Source organism: Rhizophagus irregularis, chromosome 3 (genome assembly GCF_026210795.1).
Source record: "Rhizophagus irregularis chromosome 3, complete sequence".
Classification (NCBI taxonomy): Eukaryota; Fungi; Glomeromycota; class Glomeromycetes; order Glomerales; family Glomeraceae; genus Rhizophagus; species Rhizophagus irregularis.
The window spans coordinates 2,663,692-2,686,106 of NC_089431.1; the positions used below are offsets into that span (position 1 = coordinate 2,663,692).

General features: G+C 29.8%; 7 protein-coding genes across 7 annotated transcripts; 4 read left to right on the plus strand and 3 right to left on the minus strand.

Annotated features, from left to right (window-relative positions):
• The first annotated feature begins 54 nt into the window (after positions 1 to 54).
• On the plus strand, positions 55 to 898 carry OCT59_020655 (uncharacterized protein). The gene has a single exon (XM_066149321.1). It carries the CDS (start codon positions 68 to 70, stop codon positions 797 to 799), a length of 732 nt encoding a protein of 243 aa, XP_065990238.1. The 5' UTR covers positions 55 to 67; the 3' UTR covers positions 800 to 898.
• A 48-nt stretch (positions 899 to 946) lies between these two features.
• On the minus strand, positions 947 to 1,596 carry OCT59_020656 (uncharacterized protein; the record flags this gene model as incomplete). Its single annotated transcript, XM_025317635.2, has 3 exons — positions 947 to 1,234; positions 1,314 to 1,402; positions 1,467 to 1,596. The coding sequence occupies 3 exons, from the start codon at positions 1,594 to 1,596 to the stop codon at positions 947 to 949; spliced, it is 507 nt and encodes a 168-aa protein (XP_025177870.2).
• A 256-nt stretch (positions 1,597 to 1,852) lies between these two features.
• Positions 1,853 to 5,035, plus strand: OCT59_020657 (uncharacterized protein; the record flags this gene model as incomplete). Its single annotated transcript, XM_066149322.1, has 13 exons — positions 1,853 to 1,902; positions 1,965 to 2,081; positions 2,150 to 2,279; positions 2,356 to 2,497; positions 2,573 to 2,788; positions 2,861 to 2,939; positions 3,012 to 3,116; positions 3,182 to 3,405; positions 3,476 to 3,714; positions 3,786 to 4,037; positions 4,104 to 4,169; positions 4,235 to 4,487; positions 4,572 to 5,035. 13 exons carry the CDS (start codon positions 1,853 to 1,855, stop codon positions 5,033 to 5,035), a joined length of 2,337 nt encoding a protein of 778 aa, XP_065990239.1.
• A 90-nt stretch (positions 5,036 to 5,125) lies between these two features.
• Positions 5,126 to 6,643, minus strand: OCT59_020658 (uncharacterized protein; the record flags this gene model as incomplete). The annotated part of the gene is made up of 7 exons (XM_025334194.2): positions 5,126 to 5,368; positions 5,460 to 5,512; positions 5,576 to 6,003; positions 6,092 to 6,198; positions 6,261 to 6,322; positions 6,394 to 6,449; positions 6,522 to 6,643. 7 exons carry the CDS (start codon positions 6,641 to 6,643, stop codon positions 5,126 to 5,128), a joined length of 1,071 nt encoding a protein of 356 aa, XP_025177868.2.
• A 3,251-nt stretch (positions 6,644 to 9,894) lies between these two features.
• Positions 9,895 to 13,470, plus strand: OCT59_020659 (DEAD-box ATP-dependent RNA helicase). The gene is made up of 6 exons (XM_025317633.2): positions 9,895 to 9,959; positions 10,118 to 10,415; positions 10,618 to 11,011; positions 11,083 to 11,650; positions 11,755 to 12,508; positions 12,581 to 13,470. The coding sequence occupies exons 1-6, from the start codon at positions 9,917 to 9,919 to the stop codon at positions 12,702 to 12,704; spliced, it is 2,181 nt and encodes a 726-aa protein (XP_025177866.1). The 5' UTR covers positions 9,895 to 9,916; the 3' UTR covers positions 12,705 to 13,470.
• A 439-nt stretch (positions 13,471 to 13,909) lies between these two features.
• Positions 13,910 to 16,258, minus strand: OCT59_020660 (uncharacterized protein; the record flags this gene model as incomplete). Its single annotated transcript, XM_025317632.2, has 4 exons — positions 13,910 to 13,963; positions 14,038 to 15,816; positions 15,891 to 16,004; positions 16,073 to 16,258. The coding sequence occupies 4 exons, from the start codon at positions 16,256 to 16,258 to the stop codon at positions 13,910 to 13,912; spliced, it is 2,133 nt and encodes a 710-aa protein (XP_025177865.2).
• A 216-nt stretch (positions 16,259 to 16,474) lies between these two features.
• On the plus strand, positions 16,475 to 21,314 carry OCT59_020661 (uncharacterized protein). Its single transcript, XM_066149323.1, has 21 exons — positions 16,475 to 16,583; positions 16,664 to 16,812; positions 16,883 to 17,044; positions 17,116 to 17,195; positions 17,280 to 17,370; positions 17,431 to 17,631; positions 17,708 to 17,872; positions 17,958 to 18,087; positions 18,157 to 18,222; positions 18,290 to 18,399; positions 18,473 to 18,562; positions 18,713 to 18,859; positions 18,930 to 19,158; positions 19,235 to 19,391; positions 19,464 to 19,555; positions 19,639 to 19,764; positions 19,839 to 20,016; positions 20,087 to 20,266; positions 20,343 to 20,489; positions 20,581 to 20,815; positions 20,903 to 21,314. The coding sequence occupies exons 1-21, from the start codon at positions 16,505 to 16,507 to the stop codon at positions 20,993 to 20,995; spliced, it is 2,907 nt and encodes a 968-aa protein (XP_065990240.1). The 5' UTR covers positions 16,475 to 16,504; the 3' UTR covers positions 20,996 to 21,314.
• The last annotated feature ends 1,101 nt before the right edge of the window (positions 21,315 to 22,415 follow it).

Genomic DNA, 22,415 nt, shown 5'->3' on the forward strand with positions numbered 1-22,415 from the left:
ACATCACATACAATATCATAAAGTAGTTTTCTGTTCATTAGATGTAAATCTTTTAAATTTTTTTATCATGTTTATACGATTTTTTCCTCGAAAAGGTCATTATATTTATCCATATTGTTGTTACAATGTTTATATCAAATTAAAATATGTTGTTCCCAGTTTGAAAAATACAACATTATCGCCAATTTCACCTACTTCACCAACTTGTTTACAACGCCAATATCATGTCACGTCAGGAAAATTTATGAGTACACCTTTAGATAATAATATGAAAATTGACCCCAATGATCCTTTAGTTACAAAGATTCGTTCAGACCCAGAAATCCTTGTATCTATTCAAGAATTTTCTCAGCTCCTTCAAGGAAAAGGAGTAGATATAAGTAGAGGTCAAATGCCTTCTATGTTACAAATGGCTAAACTTGCTTCAGACAAAGAAATAAATGCAAAAATTACGAATATTAATACACTACTTAACAGGGCAGGAATTACTTTAGACTCTCAAACTATACAAAAATTTATGAATTGGGCTAATTCTGATAAGGCTTCAGAACTTAATGTTTCTCAAAATTCTACTCAAAAAATTCCAAGCCAGGCTACTACTTTGACACCTAAAGCAGATATTATTGAAAAATCGAAAGAGACAACATCATCTCCTGAAAAGGCAACTTTTAATCAAGTAGAATCAAAGGTGATGGCAGCAGATACTGCAAAGACGGCAACATCAAAAACGACGAAAGAACAACCAAAAGAGTCAGTTGGATTTATTGCAAGGATCAAATCATGGATATTTAAAACTTAATGATTTACACAAACATTATATTCGATATAAATTATATGTATAAAAAAAACAACTCAAAATAAAATATATCAATCATTATTGTTATTTTATATTTCACAAAATTTTGGAAATTACGTGTAACTTGCGTGATGAGATCTTGTCCGTTCTTTAATTCTCATTTTTTCTAAATAATCGACTGTCCTCAACCCACGCTGCCCTTGATTTTACGCCTCCGGTTAATGTAAATGTATTTATGTGCTTTAATAAGGTTTCTATAGTTGATGTATCTAGATTATAATGAGTTGATAATTTCTCTGCTGTAAATTCATTAGGAGCTTTCTTCCTTTGTTCCAACATTTCTCTTAGTTCATATACAAATATGCGATTTCTTGGGGTTTCCCCCTCAATTTCTTTATCAGCTTTTCTATTTCTGAGAATTTTTAGCATCTCATCAGACTTTACCTCCATAAAAAAAACATTAGTAAATGGTATTTATATAAATTTGTAAATAATTTTAAAATTCTACAAATTCTACCTGTTTAAATGGTTCTTTCTCTTTTGGAACATTAACTTGACCAATTATAAACAAATTTTTTAATAAATGGGGATCTTTTCCATCGTCTTCTGTAACTAAAGAATAATGAATTTATTTTTCACAAATTATTACCGACTATTTATTTGTATATACCTTTGTTTCTCAATTCTCGTATTATTGTTTCTTTGTTAGCTGAATGCGTTTCAAATGCACTTGATTCAACATTTGAAACTATATTTTGTGGTAATTTTCTTGAAATTCGTTTGGAACCTTGGGCTCCCATTTTATATGAATTAAAACTGAATTCTTAACTGTTAACTGATTGGTACTAATACCTTAATCTAGATAATCTAGTCATAAAAGGAAAAAATTTATATATAACATAATTTTCAGATCAATGTACTTATTATTATCCTTCTCTCTAGCAACTTCGGAAATATTGTCGAAAATATAAATCAATTTTTTTCTTCTAAAATATTATCAAATTTCTCGGATTATTTTTTTTTTCTTCTGAATAGTAATGGGTCGATGCCTTTACGATGACAACAAATGTTAGCGAAGACAGGAAAAGGCTGAAAGAATTATTAACGTGGGTTTTAATTAGAGGGCTTTTTGAAGAATAATTGTTTATGCTTGCTTTGAATTTTCTAGTGACGCTTCTGAACTTGAAAGAGAATTCTTAAAGAAACAAGAGCAACAGAAGAAAAGAGTTAAAGGCACCGAAAATAATGCGGATTTAGACGATGATACAGAATTTTTGCGTAATAGGTAAAGAAGGTTACTTTATACATACTTATTATGTTATTTCTTATTTATTTTTATTTCCTATTATATAGCCTTAAAGACGTTTATGAAGATATTCTTTTGATTGACCTTAAAACCGCTAATGAAAATAATATTGAAGAAAAACTTTGGAGAAACGTCTTTTATAGTCATATGGAAGAACTTAGGCAAAAATTGCGTAAAGTTAGTGTATTCGCTTTTGTTTGATGCTATTTTAAGCACATTAATATTGTTAGTCTAATCTGTATTTGTCGTATAGGTTAAACCTGAAAAGGCAATCGAATATCAGGCCACGTATCTTGAATTATGTCGATATTTGGACTTGGGTACCGGATTTTACCACACAATCGTTGATAACTTAAAAATTCGTGAAAATATAGATTTAGATCGGATTGGAATCGGTAATTGATAATTTATTTTTTTTGTTTTTTTCCTTTTTGGTTTGAAAAACTATATCATCATATTAATTTATTTAGAGGTTTTCAAGAATAATGTTAATCCTTCGGCCACAGCATCACGCTCTGTGTCAAAATATCGCAGAAGAGAACTTACTGCCGAATATATTCAGCGATGTCTCATCCACTTAGGTGACTTTGCTCGTTATCGTGAGACACTTCTCGATGCAAGTGAAAAACGTTGGGAGTTTTCCAGACAGTTTTACACTAAAGCTGCAAGGGTTTATTGTGAGAACGGTAATAGTCGGATTTTAACTAGATATGATATAAATTATAGCAAATCATATAATAATTTATTTTATTTAATAGGTAAGGCACAGGCACAATTAGCTCTTCTTGCAACATATGGTGACAATGAATTAGATATTGTTTATTGGTATTGTTTTAGGTAATGCATAATATTTGGAATAAAAGAGTTTTTTTTTTGTGATAACTTTATTTTTGCTTCTTTATTTTTTAGTCTTTCAACAAAACAGCCTCCTAGTATTTCCTCAGAAAATCTAAAGTTCTTTTATTCAAAATTTGCCCAACAAATTAACGAAACTCCAAATGGTATTAAAGATGTGTAAGTGAAAATAGTTTATATATTAAGTTGACAAAATTGACAACAAAATTAAAGTTTTTTCATAGTTTAACTGTTAAGGACTTTGCGAAAAACTTCATGGTTATTCATCGGTATATTTTTGAAAAAAATGTTGAAAAATTGATGGAAAATGATGATGCTGAAAAAATTGTTTATCGTTTTGATTCATTATTGTCATCATCCGAATCAAGTCTTCGCGATTTGAGTATAACTCTCAAAAAAGTGATATTTATTCTCATATTTACCATTTGGGACTTGCGTAACGGTTCAGGTAAGATTAATCTAGGCTGAAGTTCCAAATTATTATAATATGCATTATTTAATTTTCATTTTTATTATAGTGCAAAGTCGAATTCGAAATTTGCAAGCTTTAGCAATTGGATTGGCATTTGGCTTTTTAATTCCGGTTTTTGAGAAGATAAATTCTTTGAACTCTGAAGACGAAGAGAAAAACTATACATTATTCTTACCTATTGTTATTTTATGGTGCGAATATTTGGGGACATTGACTGATCTTTTGAGTCAGTTGTGTAAATCAGCTGATAAAGAAAATATGAAGATTTCCAGAATGTTTTTAATGGTATGTTACTATTTATTCCATTTAATACTATAAATATTAGTTATTAACAATATTTTCGTTTTGAAATTCAGAATTTGAAAGCTTTCTTCAAATCATTTGTCGATTTCATAAACCATTCAAAATTTTCTAATTTATTGTCTACAAATGATGATTTTCATGAAGTAGCTAAACGTGCTATTTCAGAAGATAACGAATTTTTGGGAATAATTCCACTGCGGGTAGTTCATCAGGATATTAACTTTAATATTTTCGGTAATGTTGACATGCTTAAGGTTAGGTTTGCTAGATTAATTATTTTTGGTAAGAAAATTTCCGAAACTAGGGTGAGTATATAAAGACATGCAAGAAATTGTATTACTATCTACATATTTAACGCTTTTATTATTTAGTCATTGGATTTATTAGAATACAATGAATCTACAAGTCAATTCATAATGATTGATGAGGATTTAAAGGTACTGAAGACTTTTGTAAAAAGTTATGTTAAGAAAATATGTTTACTTATAACATAATTCTATAGAAAAAAAATCGACAGCGTGTTATGAAATTAATGGCACAACAACATTTGCTATATCAAGTGAATGATTTGGAAGATAAAGTTAAGAATATTAAACCTCATCAGTTACAGCAAACTTCACTTGTTGCTTCAAAGGATTCAAATGCAATACCGCCCAAACACTGTGTAGTTGATATTACTATTTTCTTAAATCATTTAAATTCTGTTAAGAAATGGATAGCGGACGCAAAATGTATTGTTATTGTACCATTGGAAGGTAAAAAAAAAAATTCATTATTTTATTTTTTGTTTTAGCATTTAATTATTTCGAGTAACTAAATTCGATAATTACCCATAATAGTTATTGATTATTTGGATATAATCAAAAAAGGAAATGATAAAGAAAATATACGTGCAAGAGAAGCCATCCGTTTTCTAGATCAACAATTTCACAAACGGCAACAACAGAGCGAAAAGGAGAATGAGCTTTTCATTCGTGCCCAGCGAACAAATGAAAAGTTACCACAATGGAATTGCTCAGAGGATTATCTTATTGAAGAAATTGATAGTTCCGAGGATGTTATTTATAAAGACCATAAAGATAATGAAGAAGGATCAAAAAGTTCTGATGAGTTCAATTATTTAAAAGAGAAAAAATTTGATATCATGGTCATACCACAAAAGTATCGTCCACTTATGAGTTGTTGGCTATATTATGCTTACGTGGCGAAAATGAATGAGATTTTATTTGTATCGGAAGATCAAGAATTAAAAAAATATGCAAAAATGTTTGGTATTTCCGTTGTAGGTGTTGAACTTATTTAATGTTATAGACAAGATAATTAACTATTTCAGATTAATCGCGAATCTTTACATTCGATGATACGATGTAAGTCTAAATACTCTATTTTTGTTCTATTTAGCTCTTCTTTCAATACCATCTTTTAAAATTTTCTCAAACTTTTGCAATCGCGTAATTGCTTCTAATCCAGGTTCACCTCGATTGTTAATTATGTTCGGATTTACCGCACTATTTGTTATATCATTTCCATTTGATGATGTATTGTTATTGACTGAGTTATGTTGATCTATGGTACATGGAAGGTGAGATACAATTTCTTCATATGATTTTTGTATAGTTTCAAAGTCTTGAAGACTCTAAATGTATTTTGTCAAAAAACAAGCGCTTTATAAAAAAATACTTCATAAGATATTAGATTAAATAAAAAAAATATTGAATATTATTTACTTTGCGTATTTTACATAGTCTTTTATTTGCTTCTTGCACTCGATGTCCTAGACCTAAAATTATCAAGATAAATTAAGATAATGCAAAAATAAAGGAGTAACAAAGCAGTAAATTACCCTCGACGATCTTATCTCCGTCACGCTTAATGTAATCCTTTTTAATCCACGGAGAAATTTCGTTATCGTAGATTTCATTAAACCTTTTAAACTTGGATGACAGATCACTAGCAATTACAGAAAGGTCTTCATGAGTTTGATCATTCACATCTGGTTCATCTAAATATAAGCATGCTTCTTGTTCTTGAATACAATTGGATTCTGCATTAAGGGCTTGTAATTCTTGAATTTTCTTTCCTTTCATTGACTGAAGTGTAGAGAGATCAAGTTTGCGTTTATCACTCTCTACAGCTTTTTCTTTTCCGATCATTAACAATACATCTCTCGGAAACAAAACAAATTCTTTTGAAACAATTTTATTAACTAAATCACATTCTTTAGATATGGAATCAATTAAATAACATGATTTTTTGAAATCGTCCGGTTTTCTATATCAATGTGAAACACATCAATTCAAATTAAAAAAAAAAACGCGTAAAAAAACTATCAATTTAAACCAGGAAAAAAAGGAATTACATCGAATTTGGTATCTTGAAAGTATCATCTAGAATAATTCGAGAAGTTTTCAAGATGTTTAATAAATTGAAATAGAAATTTATTAATCGAAAATGAGGTGCTGTCGCCTATCAAGAATTGATTAATATCATATAATTGGTGTTCGGAAGGTATAGAAAATTATACATACGTCAATTAAATCTGTGTCGGTTATTTTACATATTCCTAATGAAGCTACAGTTTGAGTTAAACCTGTAAAAAAAAGTGATCGAAAATTAGGTACCTACTTGTAAAATTTAAAAACTAATAAAAATACCACAAACTTTGTAAGCGCAATTCATTATTTTGTGGAAATATTCTTACTAAACGATAATCAATTCTTTCAGAAAAAAAAGAAAAGAAAATTAATAACCTAAAGTATAAGTAAGAAACTGAAACTTCTTTAATTTACTTTAGCAAAACCCATTCAATAAAATCACAAGCAATTTTTTGATCATTAAGAACTTGATGAAATGTAAATGGTGAATTAATTTCAAAGAATTTTTGTGAAATTTCTTCTAATTGTTGATTCATCATTTACGGAATGACTAAGTAACGTACCGCGTTTATTTTCGCGTGTTCTTTGATCGGCCTACTGATTTTTTATCATATTATAACAGTTCTAACCAAATTTGTACAATTACCTCAATGTTTTAAAAACCAGAAAATTTTCCGATGTGGCGATGATTACACTTGATAATTCTAGAGCAATTTATATGTTTATTTATTTTTATTTGATTCTACTTAATTTTATAATTCTTCTTGATACCAAATTCGTAAGTCGTAACGCATTATTGAAATTCAAATTACATAATCCCATTACAATTCTGTTTATAAGAAAACCCCTTTTTAGAAACATAACTGATAATAAGGAAATAATAGAATAAATAATAAAGAGTATTAGGATTTTTAAAGTTATTATACTTATAAATAATTATTTTATTAGTAATAATACATTTATTATCATAAATGCAGTAGAATTAATAATTTAACATCAGATATAATATACTACTTAAAGCCAGTCCCAAATTTCAAATTCCAAATTCCAATTCAAAATTCCAAATTATATTGTATTTTGCCAATATGTATAGCATCAAATAATTAGGCTCATTATCTATTTCACAAAAATCCATTAATTCCTTTAATTTTTAATTATTTAAACTGCCATTTTATTAGATTTATGATTTTCATAGCAAATCATTTCATAAATTATAGCTGCTACAAATTTGCTTTCTCTTTCTTTTGCATAACTTCATTTTGAGATTCAAATAAAATGTATCATATACAGTATATAGTAGTTATTGACCAAACTGTGAAGTGATTTTTTAACTATTATTACCCAATAACTGTGTTATTCTATATAAAAAGCATAGTAAACAATAGTATTTTACCTTAAAAATTAATATTTGTGATATTTAATCTAAATGGTGTAAATGTGTTAAAAATATTAATTAATGAATTATAAAATTAATTTTAATAAATTATAATAATTATCCATGTATTATTATAAAAATCATTTTTAGAATAAAAATTTGATTTTCTTTTCCACAAAATTAAGTATGGCCGATAATTAATTTGGACCAATAAGCGTAATGAATCACGTGGAATGGAAAAAAGGTAAACTCCACAAAATTTTTCGTGTAATTGCTTCGGTATATGTTCTTCTTTTGCTGCGTCCTGTACGAACACCACGAATTTTGATTTTTGATTTTTATTTTTTTATATCAAGCGTTGCATGTTGTGTCATTAGATAAAATTATCAAAAAGACAAAGTCCACGTGTTCTTTAGTTCAAGGATAATTTTAATTGCATTTGAAAATTAGCAAAATTACATATAAATTCTTTGTAAATTTGAATCATGTATTCTTGTACTCTTATAGGCTAATTACAAAATTGCTTAATTTAAAAACTTTTTATTCCACATATAGTGGATGTTCCATTTATTATATGAAACCTAGGAAATAATTATTACGGTTCGAGATGAATTTGAATAAAGCTTGTCAAGCTCTGGATTGAGTGTGATGACATACGTATAACATATATACTGGTAAAAATTCATCTGGAATGTGGCAAACTTCATTAAAAAAGTCAAAGAAAGATGAAATATATTATTTATTCATTGACTGGGCAGCCAAGACAAACCAATGACATAAAGAAAGTTAATTAATGTAGTATTTGATATTGATATTTGCCGATATGTCATAATCACTCGTCTTCAATTTTCTCATTCAATTTTAAAATTTTTTATTTGACATGATTTAGTTGATTTACGCCATTTACCTTGTTCGTATAATAGAAAAAATTGACGAATTTTGGCTAATGTCTTTAGCACTTTTCGTCTCCCATCTGGACCTACTAACCCTACTAAATCAATTGACTTCTTTTCGGTAAACAGCATATCAAACAATCAGTTCAAACCTCTATTCTGCTGAAATGAAAAGTTCCTTTAATGACTATTCTACATAGAGGAAGTTTCTATGTTTTGATAGGTACAAACTTTCAGTAACAGTACTTTTCTATAATAATTCATAATATCTTTAAGGCTATGCATTAGAAGTAGATTGTCCACCAAAGTGTCAGGTTTAGAATTTTTCGTGCCTGTTGCTACTTTTTCATACGTCACACATTTCGAAACTGGCTAACATTACAAGATATTAAAATAATTATAGACGCACGTTAGTTAAGTCAAGCATTGAGCCAGGCACATTGAACAATGCCCAATAATATATTAATATTATTATCGAAGTGAATTTAATTTGTTCGAGAATTCCACAAAATAAAATAAACTACTATATATTATCATTTATTTGTTTTTTTTTATTAAGTAAAATGATTGGACCCTTGCAGTGGACATATATGGTTTGACTTGTTACAATTGTTACAACAACACCACCTATCTGCTACATACTTATAAATTATTGAGAATTCTCATTTGTATTGTTTAGACCTCATTTGTATTGTTTAGAATCCTCATTTGTATTGTTTCCTTTTATTGTAATTTTATAATTTTCTCTTAATTTACTTTTTAATGACTCGTTAACTGTTAAAGGCTTAATGGACAACTGTGCCACGTTACTTTTATTTTTCGGATTCTCAAAATTCTACTAGAACATATGTAGCTAGCTGTTTGAAACATTTATGAAACCTCTAGTGTTTCAGTACATTGTATAAATTAATATTAAATATTTAAATTTTTTGTTTTCAATTGGACATGCTGCATTCGGATAATTTACATAATTCTTTCTTCGAATGATTCATCAATCTTCATTTGCACGACTTTGTAAATCTTTGTAATGAGATCGACTTTCTTTGTATGTAACAACATGGCAATGATGCAAAATTTTGTGTAACATATAATAAAAGCAAATTAAATTTACCATTTCAGCTAACAAAAGAACAAAAGGAATTTCAAATAAGGCCGCAGTTTACGCCCAAATGTCAAGGCGCAGCATTAAGTTTTTCCGGCTCATTTCCGTGAATCGAAAGGCCGATGACAAATACAAGGGATTTTGTGGCGTATTGAAGCTTTAAAGAGTAAGAATCATGACGGTGCATGACGAAAGTGTCTTAGATGCTTTGCTGATCCATACGTTTTTTATAATAAACTGAAATTTTTTTTTTTGTCTATTAAAAGATTTGTGCGCAGAATACAAAATTTATTTTTAGATATTATACCCTGGTCCTTTGAGATTTCAGGTTCAAAAAAAAAAAATTTTTTCTTGTGTTTATATTTTTTTAAAAAAAATAAAATATTATTTCTCTGTCGATTTACGACTATTTTTTTAATAAAGAAAAAAAACTACAATTATGAGCAATGGCAAATCTGGCGTTAGCCTTGAGCAAAAATTTGGTAAAAAAAAATTTTTTTTTCCTCTAGTTTTATTAAAGTCTTTGTTTACTTATTTTTTAATATAAATCTACATCTCTTTCTGTTTTGTAATCTGATCTGTCTTTCATTAAAAAACTAACTTTTGCCTTAATGAATCTTTCACATCTATGTTTATGAAGCTGATTTAGGCTTCAAGGACAATCAAAGTTCGGGGAAACCTACCGCTGGTCGTTATGTTCCTCCCCACATGAGAAACAGATCTGACCGAACAACCGAACGAACAACCGAACGAACAACCGAACGAACAACACCTACCATAAAAGAAAACACATCTCAGCCACCACAACAATATCAAAATAACGATAACTTACAACCACAACCACAATATGATAATGAATCTTATAATAATGAACATGACGAGCTAGTTCCACCCCTCCAATCACGCCGTTCGAACGGCTGGCATTCTCGGAATGGAAGGTATTTATTTTTATTTATTATGTATATCATGTTTCGAAGAGGTTAGTTTTAGTAGTTCAGGTATTGTTTAGTAAGTTAATGACTGCGAATATAATTTATTTAATTAAGTGAATTGTTATGATTAATAATATTTTTTTGATAGAAAAGATTTTGTCTCATCGGAAAACTAATTTTTTATGTTCATATTACTTGATATAAATAGTGCTGCGCCTGCAGTTAACTGGAATGGTGGTCGTACTTCATTCCCTCGTGCAGATGCTTGGGGAGGTAGTCGCAGTGAAATGAGTTATTCTACCCAAAATCGTACTGGTTGGATTGATCGGGCATCATCAGGGGGAGACCGTTACCGTAATCGTTATAGTAATTATGGTGGTCGTGGAGGAGGCTTTGATGATTTTGGTCGTCGTGGTGAAGATGGCTATGGTACTTGGAAAGATGGTGTACATAAAGTTGCACCAAAAAATTTACAGATAGAAAGAGAACTTTTCGGTTCACCCGATGACCCTGATCGTCAACATACCGGTATTAATTTTGAAAAGTATGATGATATTCCAGTTGAAGCCAGTGGTAATAATGTTCCAGAAGGAGTGTCAGACGTATGTTATCATTTGTTCGTTCATTTGTTCTCATAAATTATGTTACTAAAACTTAGTTTTTTTTAATATAGTTCACAAGCCCTCCTTTAGATAAACATCTTCTTTGCAATATTGAACTCGCACGTTACACTACTCCCACACCTGTTCAAAAGTATTCTATACCAATTGTATCTAATGGGCGCGACCTTATGGCTTGTGCTCAAACAGGTTCTGGCAAAACTGGAGGTTTCTTATTTCCAATTTTGTCTGAACTTTTCAAATATGGTCCTTCACCTCCACCGCCTGAACAACCTGGATATACTCGTGGTTTGTCTCGTAGTCGCAAAGCTTATCCTGTAGGATTAATTCTTGCACCTACTCGAGAATTAGCATCTCAAATTTATGAAGAAGCTAAAAAATTTGCATATCGTTCCTGGGTACGTCCTTGTGTTGTATATGGTGGCGCTGATATTTCCGGTCAAATTAAACAAATTGATCGTGGGTGCGATTTATTAACTGCTACCCCTGGTCGTCTTGTTGATTTGATCGAACGAGGTCGGGTTAGTCTATTTCACACCCGTTATTTGGTTCTCGATGAAGCTGATCGTATGTTAGATATGGGATTCGAGCCCCAAATTCGTCGTATTGTTGAACAAGAAGGTATTTGATTTATTTCTTGTATTAAAACTCTCTTATTATTCTTTAATAAATATTAATTTCTACCCTTTCTTTTTTTTTTAATATCATACTATTTATTTATTTAGATATGCCTGGTGTTAACGATCGTCAGACACTTATGTTTAGTGCTACATTTCCACGAGATATTCAAATTCTCGCTCGTGATTTCTTAAAAGACTATGTTTTCTTAAGTGTTGGTCGCGTTGGTAGTACAAGTGAAAACATTACTCAAAAAATTGAATACGTTGAAGAAGACGACAAACGATCCGTGTTATTAGATATTCTACATGCTCAATCAAATTCTGGGCTTACATTAATATTTGTTGAAACTAAACGTATGGCAGACATGTTATCAGATTTCCTTATTAATTCTAATTTTCCTGCCACATCAATTCATGGTGACCGATCACAACGTGAACGTGAGCGAGCTCTTGATTCATTTAGGACAGGTCGTACTCCTATAATGGTAGCTACCGCTGTTGCTGCTCGTGGTCTTGACATTCCTAACGTTACACATGTCATCAATTATGATTTACCGACTGATATTGATGACTATGTACATCGAATTGGTCGTACTGGTCGAGCTGGAAATGTTGGCTTATCAACGTCGTTTTTCAATCGCGGTAACAAAGGCATAGTTCGTGATTTGATTGATTTATTGAAAGAGGCGAACCAAGAAATTCCTATGTGGTTAGAGACTGTAGCGAAAGAAAGTCAAAGTTATGGACGTGGTAGTGGACGTGGTAGTGGTCGTGGAAGCCGAGGTGGTAATCGAGATCATCGTAGATTTGGTGGCAGCAGCAGTGAAAGAGGAGGCTATGGAAGCAGTAGTAATAATGAGTAAGTATTCGTATAACATTTCTATTTCAGATTAATGATAAATACTTATTAATTTCATTTTTCTTTGGGTAGAATTGGTTATTACGGCGGCGGAGGTGGCGGAGGTGGCTATGGTGGCGGAAGTTACGGCGGAGGTGGATATGGTGGTGGAAATTATGGGAATGCTAATGGAAATTATAAACAAAGCTGGTGGTAATATCCACCTTCTAAGAGAAAGGAAAACCGGGAGCTAATGAGGAAATGCGGAAACAGCTATAGAAATGTTTATGATGAGTATGATTTTCGGGGTGTGGTTATACCAATCGTGAAGTATAAGATTGTGATTATTGCATGCATTTATTTGAAATGAGAGATATATTCAAGAAATTTTGGCTGGACTTAATTGCAATTTCTTTGTTCTATAAATTATGATAGACGTCATCATTATTTTATTATATGTAAATGGACATTAATTTTTTATTATTATTATTATTATTTTATTTTATTTTATTTTATTTTTGGTTTACCCTCACCCCTTATTACTATTCGCTAATGTTAATTAATGAAATACCTTATAAAATATTCCGTATTTTCTTTACATATACATATATTATTTTTTTTTTAAAACAAAATTTTTCACAAGTATTCATTGTAAAACTCTGGTATATATATAGAAGCAAAAATGAACAATTTTATATTCTTTTTTATTCATTTAAATCATAGCTATCAATATATTTAAAAATTTGTAGATTTTTCATAATAATTTTTTTTCTTTTTTTTGGTTATTATTTCTGTATTTTGTGATATCATTACTACTTTTTTTTAAACGTATTTCTCAAAAAAAAAAAAAATATTAAACTTGTATTATATATGCCAGGGACCGCTTCTTTATCATATATATTTTTATTTTAGGTATCATTCCTTATATATTTTTTTCACTATTAATATACTTATTTTTCTGTTAAAAGTGCCTTTGCTTTTTTAAAAAAATTTTATTAAATAAAAATAAAATAACTACAAAAAATCAAAAAATATATTCGCGTGATTTTATCTTTAGTTGGTATATATGAATTGCAGTGTGTAAAGGTGATCGTAATATGCAATCCGCTAAGGTAAAAATAGAGAACATTTGGGGTGATGGAGAAGTTAAAAATCATGTTGTTTATTCATTAGCCTTAAAACAACCTCTTTGTGCTTATAGGGAGCAGAGAAAAATAATACAGAGTCAAGTTATAAAAAGATGGTAAGATTGGTGTTTATCGTGTTTATTATATACCACAATGCTGTATAAATCTTTAATGGAATTATATTATTACAATATTATAAATAACAGAAAAATTATATTATTGAATATATAATCTTTTTATAAACTACTCGTGATCTGATTCGAATCTGATTAAATCTGATCCCAGTATTTCAAGTCTATAAATCATACGCCAGAAGACGTACTTTCCATAGCTTCTCTACTCTTGAAATCTAATATTTTAACAAATAAATCATTAAACAGATAGATAAATACATATTGAAAATCCGATTATTCGATCACTTACAAATTGAGGAAAATTTGGATCTTTTAATATCTCTAGAATCCAATCTTGAAGTTCATCGTCGTCTTCAGGTAATGGAATATGTTGTCTCTGAATTAAATTATTGTTTAAGGGTTGGATTGTGGATAATGGTCGATTTCGTAAATGTTGAAATCCCTCCTGTGTTAAATGCGGCGAAATTTGTTTAGCTGACGAGTAGGTATTTTGTGTTGAATGTGATAAAAGAGTAGAGGGTTGATCCGAGTTTGTGGGTTGTAAATGAACTTGAGATGCAATAGATTGTGCAAATTGTGATTGATTAATTAGGTTCGGTTGGGATTTTGCTTGTATATGAGAACTCGGAACTCGCGTCGGTTGAAAATCGAATTCAAACCCATTATCATCTTCATTTATAGTTAAGTCGATAAAATAAGGCTCTTTTTTATGTAACGTAGGAGAAATATCCATTTGCTCTTGTTTTATCTTCACTTGCTGGACTGCTACTGAATTAGTGGTTATTTGATTTTGTGTACATGGTAATTGTAAATTTGGCATATTCTGTAATATATTTTTCTGCGGATTGGAGAATGACCCAAATCGTGACTGTGTACTATTTGTCACTTTTCGATTATTAGGAGACATGGATTGATGACTTGATTGAAAAGTCATGTTTACATTGTCTGTATGAGATGATCCCATGCTCGCATTATCCGTAATACTCGAATTATTTTGGGTAATATTTGTTTCGTTCTTTTCAACATTTTCTTGTTCATTAAACGTTCGTTGTGAATTTTCGATATTAATATTATGATGAGTTGTCTGTAAATTTTGCCGCACTCTTGATTCGTTAGTATCCGTCTGAAGTTTTATTTGATATTGTTTTTGATTATATTCGTTTTGCTGCTGTAGGGAATATGCCTGTTGTTGCGATTGACGCGAAAACTGATCATTTTGAGCCGATAAGGGTGCTTTGTGAGTCTTGTGAGTTGATACTTGAGGAGGGACCGACATATATCTACTGGGAGTATAAGATGGCTTGTCCGGTTCATTTTGAGTTATATTTGGGTTAATATATATACTTTGATTATTTGTATATGAGACTGATTTTTGATTGTGTTCATTTTCCATATATTTAGACGAACGTAAAACGGCACTTGTCATATGCTGATTATTTATGTGTGGCAAAGAATTATTTTGCGAATTTCTTTGTCGAACTGAAGTGTTGGCTGACTTGATTTGTTGATTTTGATCATGGATTCCATTAGATTGATGCAACTCTACATTATTCATTGAAGATCTTGACAAATTATTTTTGTGAACATCTCGAACCTGGTTATTTTGTTGTGAAACAGTAAACTGCTGCATGTTTATATTATTAGTGAAGCTTGATTGTGAATCTCGTAATTGAAATTTTGAACGATCTTCATCTATTTGAATCATTGAATTTCGCGTATTATCAGAGAAAGCAGACGTATAAGATGAAGTTGGAGATGCGGTTGACGAACTATTTTGTGGGCCGATTCTTTGTTGATGTTGTCCCGCTCGAGCATTAACAACTGAAGGCTCCCTCTGTGTTCTTTCTAAATTTACATTATTATATGTAACTACACTTGTTCGAAACTGCGAAACACTATTTGTGTTCTCTTGAGTTTGATTACTGATACTCGATTCGCCGTTTAAATTCAATGTTGGATCATTCATCCGTCTACAATTTATATATCTCTCAATAATACTTGCGCAAGATTCGAAATCACTGACAGTTTTGAACCTTAATTGAATCTTACGCGTTTCCTGACAAATTGGCTAGAAAATACGCGATAAAATATTTATATTTTACTATGCGTTATTCAAAGGAAAATACAATCCATCTATCTCACCATAGCATTATCATCCAAGACTGTATAGTTATATCTTATCCCAATTGTAGGACTTTTCAATAATGCCTTGGCTTTCAATGATTCTGCATATCGATAGGATACATTTAAAGATTCCTTGTTTTATTCTAAATTAGTTAAATATCCTCTTTCAATTATTATAATACTGTAATTTAATAATTTACCAATAACACGGTTTGATCTGACACGACCTTTAAAATAGGTTCTCCGGCTCCATTATTAATAGTTCCAGCAGGAAACATGTTTTCCAAAATAATGATGCTTGGTTGTGATATATGAGTCCATTGGGGAGCTGATTTATTCGAGGTATATTGTCTAGAATATCTTTCAAGTTCATAACGAAAAGGCATCGCGAATCGAGTAAATAGATCTGGTGATACTTTAAAGTTTTGATTTAAATTCTATTTAGACTATTTGCCCAGAATTTACGGCATTAAGAAATCATTTTTTCTCATTTTTCTATTGAGATCACGTGGGTGAAAGCGGTGATACTGGGAAGATCCGGTAGTTTGACGGTAACTTTGTTCTGATAAATTTAAAAACATTCTTAGTCACCGGCTACCTTTACATTCACCTCTTTAAAGTCTCCTGAAGCAATGTATGATAACGATCAATACTTGGCTACCTTAGCTATCTTCTTAAGACAAACATTAGAACCTGATAAAAGACAACATGGTATGATTTTGCTATTCTCAATGTGCAAATATTGAAAAAAATTGGTGTTTATCTTATATATTTTAACTTTGCCTGTACAGCTGAGCAGGAACTATTCAAAGCAGAGGCCGAGCAAAAAGACTTTCCTATTGCTGTTATGCAGTTAGTCACGAGAGAAAGTACCGAACAAAGTGTACGGTTTTCTGCGTCACTACTTTTTAAGAATTATATAAGAAGAAATTGGGTGCAGGTAAATTTACTATACTCGACGCGTGATTTGTACATTTACTTTCCTTAATATTATTTATTTATTTGTGTAGGAAGAAAATTCAAACTTAACTCCAGAGATAAGAATGGCGATTAAAGAAAGTTTGGTTGATATTTTGATATCCGTACCGTCAAATATACAACTTCAACTAAGTGAAGCTGTATCTTTAATTGCTGAAAACGATTTCCCTGATCAATGGCCACACTTGATCTCGGTACTATATTGATTCTTGTAAAATGTGATATTATTTATTTGATTGACTTAATATTTTTTTTTTTGGTACAGCAATTAACTAGTAAATTTAGTTCGGGAGACTTTGCCAGAAATAATGCTGTTTTGCAAACTGCTCATTCAATATTTAAAAGGTAATATAATAATATGTTTGCATGCTAATTAAGTTCTTCGATACACTGATATTTAAGATCACGATTTAAATAATTACAAATTAGGTATAAGTCAGAATTCCGAACTGATCCGTTATATAATGAAATCAACTTTGTCCTAGATCAATTTGTTCATCCCTATTGGCAACTTTTACAGGTATATTTATACGATTATTATAAAATTGATTAAAAATACTTATAATTAAATTAATTTTAGGCGACTGATGCGCTTATTACACAATATGCCAACGATAAATCTCAACTCCAAACTCTTTCACAAACTTTGCTTCTTCTATTAAAACTCTTCTATGATCTTAATTGGCAAGATCTCCCTCCATTTTTTGAAGATAATAAAGACGAATGCATGTCATTTTTGCATAAATATTTAACTTATAATAATCCTCTTTTGGATTCCATGGTAATCATTATTAGTTATCTAAGTTATCGATTTAGCATTAATAAATTGGTACTTATTGTGTTCAATTCGTTTAAAGAGTGAAGATGAAGCTGGTCCTTTGGAAAAAGTCAAGTCTATTATATGTGAAATTTGTGCGTTATATGCTACAAAATATGAGGAAGTATTTACAATGCTGCAGACGTTTGTGGAAACTGTGTGGACACTTTTAACAACCACAGGCCTTGAATCAAAGTATGATATTGTGAGTAAAAAGTTATTTTAATTTCACATTTATATTTAGAACAATTTGCGTTTGATTCTTACTATATTATTATTCAATTTTATAGCTTGTCAGTAAAGCTATGGCTTTTTTGTCTAAAGTCGTCAAATTGGAACGTTACAGCAGTCTTTTTGCGAAACAAGAAATACTTACTCAATTTTGCGAAAAGATTATTTTACCAAACATGTATTACAGACGTAAGTTGCGCAACAATTAATCTTGTCTAGGATTGTAATATGATACTTGATTAATATCTTTTCTTATAGCTATCGATGAAGAATTATTTGAATACGATCCTATTGAATTCATTAGAAGAGATTTGGAGGGTTCAGGTAATTAAAAGGTTAAAAAGTTCACCATGTGAGAATATAGTCACCTGATCCACAACGTGTTTTTTAGATAGTGATACTCGAAGACGATCTGCTTCTGATTTTGTCCGTAGTTTGATGACATATTTCCAAAAAGACATAACGACCATCATTTGGACATATATCAATCAATATTTACAGGTTGGATTTCTATATCTTTATAACAGAATTATAAATTTTAAATTTTCTAATTTATTTATGTCGTATACGTTAGCGTTATACCGAAAATCCACGTAATTGGAAAGATAAAGATGCAGCAATTTATCTTTTAACTTCGATAGCTGCTCCAGGGTCTACAACAAAAGTAGGTGCTCATTGAAATCCAACAAGATTGAAGATCATTTTAAGTAACAGGAGGAACTTTGTGTTAGTTTTTGCAAGCTTGTTCAGAATGATTTTAATAAGTAAACAAGATAAATAAGAGTGAATTTTGACTTATCGTTGATCTTAACAGCACGGTGTCACAACGACCAATGAGTTTGTAGATGTTGTCGAGTTTTTTTCTAAAAACATGTTACCGGATTTACAAACAGCAGTTGATAGTGGCCAACCAGTATTGAAAGTAGATAGTATAAAATATGTGTATACTTTCCGCAATCAGGTAAATTAAAATCGGTTAATTCGGTTGGGTTTATTCTTTTACTAAATTATTCAACTGTTCTAATATATAGATGACCAAACAACAATTAATTTCCGTGTTTCCGCTTTTGGTCAAACATTTGTCATCATCTAATTATGTTGTTCATACATATTCTGCAATTGCAATTGAAAGACTTACATTCAGATTCACTAAGGCTGATATCAAGCCATACACTCAAGAATTACTTATTAACCTGTTTAGATTAATCGAGGCTGGTACAACTCCTGAAACGTTAGCTGAAAATGATTACCTTATGAAAGGTATTTATATAATTATTTAAAAGTGAAACTAATGAAAATTACCTAATTAACGTCCTTTATATTTGATTGTCAATAGCCGTCATGCGTGTAATTTTTACTAGCCATGATGACGTGGCACCATACGTTACAGACATTATGAATCATTTAAATAAAATTTTAAATGAAATTAGTAAGAATCCGAGTAATCCGCGTTTTAACCATTGTGTTTTTGAATCAATTGGTGCTCTGGTGAGGTGAGTAAGAACGACAACCCTGGTATAATTTATACATTAATTGACATACTTAATATACTTTAATACCTCCAGATTTAATTGTCAAAATAATCCGGAAGCGTTGTCAAATTTCGAAAATATGTTGTTTGGCCCATTCCGGATGATTTTACAAAAAGATGTAGTTGGTGAGTACTAAATATAATTATGTGAACTTTATTTTAGATACAATAATGATGATTATTCTCTTCCTCTTCCTTTTTTTCTGTAGAATTCGTTCCATATGTTTTTCAGATTTTTTCGCAACTTCTCGAATTGCACACAGAACCTGTGTTTCCAGAAATTTATAGGTCTATGTTGCCAGCTTTATTGACTCCTGCTATTTGGGAGAATGCCGGTAAGAAATTTAAAATCCTCAATTTCAAAATTTATTTCTTATATATTAAATATAAAATATATAATGTATATCAGGTAATATACCCGCTTTGACTAGATTGCTTCATGCGTATATTTGCCGCGATGCAAGTTCTATAGTCATCAATAATCATCTTGAACCTATCCTCGGCATTTTTCAAAAGCTGATAGCCTCGAAAGCGAATGATAAATATGGCATTGATTTATTATGTTCTATTGTTCAGTATATACCTACGTAAGTTTTATTTATACTTAACCTTTTTTTTTCCTTTTTTCTCCTTATTAATAAATAATTTTTATACCAGGGAAACATTGAATAAATATTTGGCAGCGATTATTTCACTCTTGTTAACAAGAATGAAGAGTAGTAAAACGGATAAATACACGTTAAGCTTTGTGTATTTTGTATGCTTTTTCCTCGCAATAGAAAAGGAGGGTGTTAATCCAGACTATGTTATCCAGGCTTTTGATTCTATGCAACCAAAGTAATGAATCCTTTTTGTCTTCATTATGTTTTATGATATTATTTACGGATTTTAATAATTATAATTACTTCTCCAGATTATTTATTGAGGTCCTAAATGCATTTATTATTCCTGAAATGCAAAAAATTCAAGACTATACTGAAAAGAAGATCTGTGCAGTAGCTATGACGCGACTTTTAACTCAAAGTGAAAAAATATTAACTGATGATTATATCACAGTATGGTAATGATTTAACATTTTCTTTATAATTGTTCAAAAAATATATATATAATTTTCTTTTTTTCTCTATAAATATATATATATATATATATAGGCCCTCTATTTTAGCCGCATTGATTAAATTATTTGAAGCTCCAACTGAAATCAAAAAAAGTGAAGAAGAAGAATTGATAAGTTACGACTTTGAAGAAGAGAGACAATTTCAAAGTGCTTTTGCCAGGTTAACGTCCACGGGAAAATTAAAACGTGATCCAACTGAAAGAATCGAAGATCCCAAAATTTTCCTGGCCCATTCACTTCAGACATTGAGTCAGAGATATCCTGGGAAGGTAATAGCATTTTTATGACTTTTATTTTTTTTTTAAAAAAAGAAAATATATATACATATTTATATTATATTATTTGATTTGAAATAGATTAACGATATGATATCAACGAAACTTCCACCAGAATGTACTCATCATTTAGTTCAGTACATGAGTTTAGCCAATCCTTCGGGTTGTGTCTAATAGCAAATGGAAAAATAAATGTCATATTAGCAAAAAAAAAATCTAATCGTTCCTTCCATATAGGAGAATACTCATTGAAACTAAATGTTTAAAGTTAAATCTAAATATTTAACATAAATACAAATAACTAGAAAATGTATTCAAAGACGGTATATGCAGACTTCTATTTCATTGATCGCTATTTCATTGACTGCTAATTGCTAATGTATTTTATATATATATCTGATATATATATATCTCCGATATATATATACGTATATTATATATATATAAATTACATAAATAATAAATAAAATTGTACTTTGAAACATTTTTTATTATGTACAGTATATAATATTCGAATGCTAATAATCTAATATAATGGTAAAAATATAATTCTCACAATCACAAGGAAAATAAATTTTATTAATTTTTATTTATATTACGTGATAAACAAACTACATCAATAAGGATACATTTTTTTAAACCTAAAATAAATAATAATTATAATTATAATTATAATAATAATATATAATAATAATAATAATAATGTCGAATTATAAAAAAAACCGGTATTATTGTAAAAGAAAGCTGTGGGTTTATCTTTTCATCATCTATTAAGATCAATCAAAGTTTCACGATTAACTTTTTAATTTTGTAGCTATCAATCAAAAATCAGGTTTTTAACAAATTAAAGAGAAAAAGAGATATAATGAATTGAACACAACATTTACATACATTTAACTGATAGGAAAAAAGGTCGTGCAAATAACTGCAAACGCAAGACACTGAATAAAACTTTGAAGTTTTTTTATACATTGAATGAGTCATTAAAGTAAAAATTGAATTGTTTAATTATGAATAAATTATGTACAACATTTTTTTTTATTAAAACTGCTGTCGGATTGATTTTTCAAGTTGTACGATGCAAATACTTTATGGTGAACAAACCCTAATGAACGTTTCTCAAACCCGCCCACTTTGAGTAATTCCTAGAAGGGATGATTACATTAAAGGGCTTGTTAGATGAACCCTTAATTTCTTGTAAACATCTAAACTAAAACAAAAACCAATAAGTTTCCTTTTCTCCAGATTTTTTTTTTTTTTTTTTTGCAAACCTGAATATAATCAAGCTTTAATTGTCATTCTTTTCTTTTTTTTTTTAAACCATAAATAAATAAATAAATAAGTAAATAAATAAATAAATAAATAAATGGATATATAAAATAATAGTTTTTTAAGGGATAACGATAAAATTATGCAATGATATTTTTTTTTAAAAAAAAAACGAAAAGGGTCTTACGATAAAAATGTAAGACAAGGAATGAAATCCGGGGTAAACAAAAAGAATTTTGATCTACAATAAATTTTTTAATAAGCAAATATTTTCAAACACACATTGTGAACTTTTTTTTTCGATTACTCCTGATAATGATAATTG

Coding starts and splice junctions, on each gene's coding strand:
- OCT59_020659 (XM_025317633.2), top strand. CDS start 9,917: ATGAGCAATGGCAAATCTGGCGTTAGCCTTGAGCAAAAATTTG. Junction 9,960..10,117: donor TAGCCTTGAGCAAAAATTTG/GTAAAAAAAAAT, acceptor ATGTTTATGAAG/CTGATTTAGGCTTCAAGGAC. Junction 12,509..12,580: donor GGAAGCAGTAGTAATAATGA/GTAAGTATTCGT, acceptor TTCTTTGGGTAG/AATTGGTTATTACGGCGGCG.
- OCT59_020655 (XM_066149321.1), top strand. CDS start 68: ATGTTTATACGATTTTTTCCTCGAAAAGGTCATTATATTTATCCATAT.
- OCT59_020661 (XM_066149323.1), top strand. CDS start 16,505: ATGTATGATAACGATCAATACTTGGCTACCTTAGCTATCTTCTTAAGA. Junction 16,584..16,663: donor ACCTGATAAAAGACAACATG/GTATGATTTTGC, acceptor TTGCCTGTACAG/CTGAGCAGGAACTATTCAAA. Junction 20,490..20,580: donor GATGATTATATCACAGTATG/GTAATGATTTAA, acceptor ATATATATATAG/GCCCTCTATTTTAGCCGCAT.